The sequence below is a fragment of the Oncorhynchus tshawytscha genome, linkage group LG03, assembly GCF_018296145.1.
Source record: "Oncorhynchus tshawytscha isolate Ot180627B linkage group LG03, Otsh_v2.0, whole genome shotgun sequence".
Lineage (NCBI taxonomy): Eukaryota > Metazoa > Chordata > Actinopteri > Salmoniformes > Salmonidae > Oncorhynchus > Oncorhynchus tshawytscha.
Genome location: NC_056431.1, coordinates 61,274,757 through 61,280,756, shown reverse-complemented (window position 1 = coordinate 61,280,756; position 6,000 = coordinate 61,274,757). Strand labels below are relative to the sequence as shown.

The 6,000-nt window shown below is 41.4% G+C and overlaps 1 protein-coding gene across 3 annotated transcripts in view; it reads right to left on the bottom strand.

The window, feature by feature from the left end:
• arhgap20 (Rho GTPase activating protein 20) overlaps window positions 1–6,000 on the bottom strand; it is a 75,307-nt gene that overhangs the window by 32,555 nt on the left and 36,752 nt on the right. For all 3 annotated transcript variants that reach the window (XM_042319782.1, XM_042319781.1, XM_042319780.1), the window contains exons 10-12: window positions 1,982–2,322; window positions 494–603; window positions 134–323 (exon numbers count right to left, since the gene is read on the bottom strand). In XM_042319782.1, the coding sequence (XP_042175716.1) occupies window positions 134–323; window positions 494–603; window positions 1,982–2,322 (641 nt within the window). The remainder of the gene's footprint in view (window positions 1–133; window positions 324–493; window positions 604–1,981; window positions 2,323–6,000) is intronic.

Sequence of the window (6,000 nt, the reverse complement as noted above, 5' to 3'; positions counted from 1 at the left end):
TGTAGTAACACACATACACTGTGTGGTAGAATTATGTGATTGATAAGACATGAAAGTAAATTAAATAAATGAAAAGGTTTGTTAGCAGAGAGGGAAATCTACAAAAAAGTTTGAGGTTTGGGTCCATTCTCACCTTCTTGGTGGCCTCCCCCTCTCCCCGTGGGCTACAGGGGGCTGGTGTCCACAGCATGCTGGGAGCGATGCACACAGACAGATTGAAGGCATTCATCTGGTTGTCTTCTGCATTTCCTTGGATACAGTGGAGCACGGCAACCACGTGTCTGAGAAGCAACAGGTTTTCACTGGGCAGAAGATGGACTAACCTGAGGTGGGGGACGACGACAAAAAAATCAGTGATGAAAACACAACATTGACAGCATCTGGTAAGACTGGATGTGTCAGACAAAGATTTAAATAGTGGGCAGAGAATGATGAGGGTGATCTTTGTTTTTCCAATGTGTTTGTGAAGGTGCGTTACGGGGAGTATCAGTACCTATGGATGGCTAGCCATTTCTCCTCTTCCTCCTCTCTCTCCATCACTCCAATCCACTGCTCATACAGATCCACACAAAGCAGACTGCCTGGAACGTTCCGCAGGAAGTCCTGTTGGGGGACACAACCACAGGGACACAATTTAGGTTAGAACACCCCTTAAAAACTTATGTGGATATATTGAAGCAACATCTCAAGACATCAGTCAGGAAGTTAAAGCTTGGTCGCAAATGGGTCTTCCAAATGGACAATGACCTCAGGCATACTTCCAAAGTTGTGGCAAAATGGCTTAAGGACAACAAAGTCAAGGTATTGGAGTGGCCATCACAAAGCCCTGACCTCAATCCTATAGAAAATTTGCAGGCAGAACTGCAAAAGTGTGTGTGAGCAAGGAGGCCTACAAACCTGTCTCAGTTACACCAGCTCTGTCAGGAGGAATGGGCCAAAATTCACCCAGCTTATTGTGGTAAGCTTGTGGAAGGCTACCCGAAATGTTTGACCCAAGTTAAACAATTTAAAGGCAATGCCAATCAAATACTATTTGAGTGTATCTACACTTCTGACCCACTGGGAATGTGATGAAAGAAATAAAAGCTGAAATAAATCATTCTCTCTACTATTATTCTGACATTTCACATTCTTAAAATAAAGTGGTGATCCTAACTGACCTAAGACAGGTAATTTTTACTTGGATTAAATGTCAGGAATTGTGAAGAACTGAGTTTAAATGTATTGGCCTAAGGTGTATGTAAACTTCCGACTTCAACTGTAAGTGTATGTAAACTTCTGACTTCAACTGTATGCTCCTTTTCTGTAGAGATTATATGAATCCTGAAAATATGGCACATAAAGTAGAACAGAATGCTATGAAAGAATCTGTGCAACTCAACTTTTATTCAGTAATATTTTAGAGTAGTTGAGAGATGGCACAGCCAGGTGTGTTTTACTAAAGCAATCTATCCTTTTACACTCAACGTTGTTTGTTTGTCAGCTCAGTTGTTTTCAGTTTGTTGGCTAGGATTGGGTATAGTAATATAGTAATATGCCTAACTGAACAGCAGCATGTGTTCTGTGTGTGTGTGTGTGTGTGTCCTGTTCTGTCTGATCAAATACAGCTACAGGTTTCCAGTAAAGCCTTCCAACATGTGCTTTGAATTGAGTGTGTTTTTCTACCTAAGCTTTGTCTTCCACTCCAATCACTTCACTACTTTCTGTCTGTCTAAGACTTTCTATGATTTCACACACTTACACACACTTACACACACACACACACACTGGATATGGGGGTGAATATGTGTGTCTACAGCTGTGTTAGCTCTGTGCTGTGAATTATTCTAATGTGTTGAAGCAGGATGAAACAGATCCTTCAAACCTCCTCTCTCTCATGTCCCATTTTATCTGATCTGACAAGCCTGGCTAAACCCTTTAAACTCTGATTAATACAAAAGGACCCTGGTGTGTGTGTGTGCTTGCTTGCATTCTGTCCTACCTTGAAGACTGCGGCAGTGACGAACACAGACTCGTGTGTGAGTGAGTGTGTGTCCTCTGTCCCATTGTCCAGTCTGTCTCTCAGCTCTCTGCAGGCTTTGGCTCCTGCAGAGCGACGGAATATACCCCTGGTGTAGGGACCCTCCTGGTACAGAAACACCAGCATGTCCATGACAGGTTTGGGCAGGGTGTGGTCAGGGCGGCAGACGGAACTGAGAGACCGTCCGAACAGGCGTCCCGGGGTGGGGGACAGGGGGACACCGTCCAGTTGGCTACTGGACCCCCTCCAGAAGGCCCAGTTTATCAACAACCTCTTCCTCTTAACAGACTTCTGACCTGGCTCTATAGGGAGAGAGAGAGGGAGAGAGAGGGAGGGGGGGTTTAGTCCAACATTAAAGACATTATTCTATTATGAAGTAGGGCCTACTACTCAATAAAACACAATGAGAGGGAGGGAGAGGGGGAGAGAGATGAAGACTTAATGGTGTTTGGAGAGAGCAGAGGAAGGGAAAAAGAGAGAGAATGGTAGTGTGAGAGAGAGAGAGAGAGAGAAGGAGGCATTGATTCAGAAAGAGACGTGACTAGAGAGGGGTCTGAGTCTAATGGGGTAGAGATGGGGCAGTCTGTCTGGAGAGAAAGAGAGAGCTAGAGAGAGACAGAGAAAGAAAAAGTGTTTGTGTGTGCTTAGTGAAACCATATTTCTGAGACTTGGTATATCATGTTAAGTAGCTGTGAATCCTTTGGAATTATTTCCAAAGGAAATAAAAAATGTAAAAAAGTATGAAATAAGTATTGTGAACCCTTTGGAATTATTTGGATTTCTGCATAAATTGGTCATCAAACTTGATCTGATCTTCATCTAAGTCACAACAATAGACAAACGTTGTGTGCTTAAACTAATAACACAAAAATTATTGTATTTTTCTTGTCTATATTGAATACATAACTTAAATATTCACAGTGTAGGTCGGGCAAAGTATGTGAACCCCTAGGCTAATGAATTGGAGTCAGGATTGGAGTCAGGACTCAGCTAACATGGAGTCCAATCAATGAGACGAGATTGGAAAAATTGGTTACAGCTGCCTTGCCCTATAAAAAACACTCACAAAATTTCAGTGTGCTATTCACATGAAGCATTGCCTGATGTGATCCATGCCTCAAACAAAAGAGATATCAGAAGACCTCAGAAGACTTGCATAAAGCTGGAAAGGGATACAAAGGTATCTCTAAAAGCCTTGATGTTCATCTGTCCATGGTAAGACAAATTGTCTATAAATTGAGAAAGTTCAGCACTGATGCTACTATCCCTAGGAGTGACAGTCCTGCAAAGATGACTGCACGAGCACAGCGCAGAATGCAGAATGCTCAATGAGGTTAAGAAGAATCCTAGAGTTTCAGTTAACGACTTTCAGAAATCTCTGGAACATGCTAACATCTCTGTTGACGAGTCTACGATACGTAAAACACTAAACAAAAATGGTGTTCATGGGAGGACACCACGGAAGGAGCCCCTGCTGTCCAAAAAAAACATTGCTGCACATCTGAAGTTTGCAAAAGTGCACCTGGATGTTCCACAGTACTACTGGCAAAATATTATGTGGACAGATGAAACTCCAGTTGAGTTGTTTAGAAGGAACAATGTAGAAAAAAGGGCATAGCACACCAACATCAAAACCTCATCCCAACTGTAAAGTACGGTGGACGGAGCATCATGGTTTGGGGCGGCTTTGCTGCTTCTGGGCCTGGACAGCTTTCTATCTTCGACAGAAAAATGAATTCCCAAGTTTATCAAGACATTTTGCAGGAGAATGCAATTTGTCCGCGAATTGAAGCTCAACAGAAGTTGGGTGATGCAACAGGACAACGACCCAAAACACAGAAGTAAATCAACAACAGAATGGCTTCAACAGAAGAAAATACACCTTCTGGAGTGGCCCAGTCAGAGTCCTGACCTCAACCCGATTGAGATGCTGTGACATGACCTCAAGAGAACAGTTTACACCAGACATCCCAAGAATATTGTGGAACTGAAACAGTTTTGTGAAGAGGAATGGTCCAAAATTCCTCCTGACCGATGTGCAGGTCTGATCCGCAACTACAGAAAACGTTTGGTTGAGGTTATTGTTGCCAAAGAAGGGTCAACCAGTTATTAAATCCAAGGGTTCACATACTTTTCCCACCCTGCACTGTGAATGTTTACACAGTGTGTTCAATAAATACATGAAAATGTATAATTGTTTGTGTGTTACTAGTTTAAGTAGACTGTCTTTGTCTAATGTTGTGACCTAGATGAAGGTCAGATCAAAGTTTATGCAGAAATCCATGTATTTCCAAAGGGTTTACATACTTTTTCTTGCCACTGTATGTTACATACCGTGTGTGTCTATGTACAGTACAAGTCAAAAGTTTGGACACACCTACTCATTCAAGGGTTTTTCTTTATTGTTACTATTTTCTACATTGCAGAGTAATATTGAAGTCATCAAAACTATGAAATAACACATACGGAATCATATAGTAACCAAAAACGTGTTCAACAAATCAAAATAATGTCCATTGCTCGTGTTTCTTGGCCCAAGCAAGTCTCTTCTTATTATTTGTGTCCTTCAGTAGTGGTTTCTTTGCAGCAATTCGACCATGAAGGACTGATTCACGCAGTCTCCTCTGAACAATTAATGTTGAGATGTGTCTGTTACTTGAACTCTGTGAAGCATTTATTTGGGCTGCAATTGCTGAGGCTGGTAACTCTAATGAACTTATTTTCATGTCTTAAAGTAATGATGGACTATTGTTTCTGTTTGGTTATTTGAGCACTTGTTCATTGAAATGCATTCCAGGTGACTACCTTATGAAGCTGGTTGAGAGAATGCCAAGAGTGTGCAAAGCTGTCATCAAGGCAAAGGGTGGCTACTTTGAAGAATCTCAAATATAAAATATATTTTGATTTGTTGAACACTTTTTTGGTTACTACATGATTCCATATGTGTTATTTCATAGTTTTGATGTCTTCACTATTATTCTATAATGTAGAAAATAGTTTTTTTTTAAATAAAGAAAAACCCATGAATGAGTAGGTGTGTCCAAACTTTTGACTGGTACTGTATGTTTGATAGACTATGAGCGCTCTGTCTGTGTGTTTATTTGAGTTACGTTGCGCGTGTGGGCACCTTTTTGCCTGTCTACTTGGACTTTCTGGATAAAAACATTAAATGTGTGTGAAGCACAGTTTATACTGTGTTTATAAGGGTGGGGGTGGACAATAAAAGGCCCTTCCGCATTACTGGCACAACACCCCTAGCTGCCCAGGACCCTGCACGTTCAAATCTGACTTTAACACCACTCCAGCTTTACACTCAGTTACATTTTGGAATCCAAATCAAAACAACATTGTTATAGAGCCGCTCCAACATTCTTAAACGAGCCAAAGCATCGTTAAATGTTTATAAAGTTGTAAATCACGCATCACTATATACCAGTGTGAGAAATCTTGGAGAGGGGGAATATTTAAAAGAGAGGGAACGAGGGGGAGAGAAAGAGAGAGAGGGCTGGTTGTATGGGCAATGTTTTGATCCTTTTATGGATTTTAATGGATCCATTTGGGTTTGTTGCAAAACAGATGCCATATTTCTCTCCTAGCCAATAAAAACCTTTCATTTTCTGGATGGATGGGTAAAAATATTTGGTGTCATAGCAGAGTTGACACACAAATCCATCAGTGACACCCTTCGACATGTTTGTAAAACACTTGTTAGATGGAAATAATTAGGCTGGTGTAGCAAATATTGGACGGTGTGGTTAAATGGAGGCTTATGTAAGAACTTGACGGGGATAGAGAGGAATCTGAGGGTCTTGTGGGTGATTCAGTGGAGCGTCCTCAATGAGCATCCTGGAACACATTCTCACACACTCTCTATGTTCTCTCTCTCTCTCTATGTTCTCTCTCTCTCTCTCTCTCTCTCTCATTCCGTACTTTCAGAGAGAAAGACATATGAGGGAAAAGAAGGAGGTATGAAGTAAACA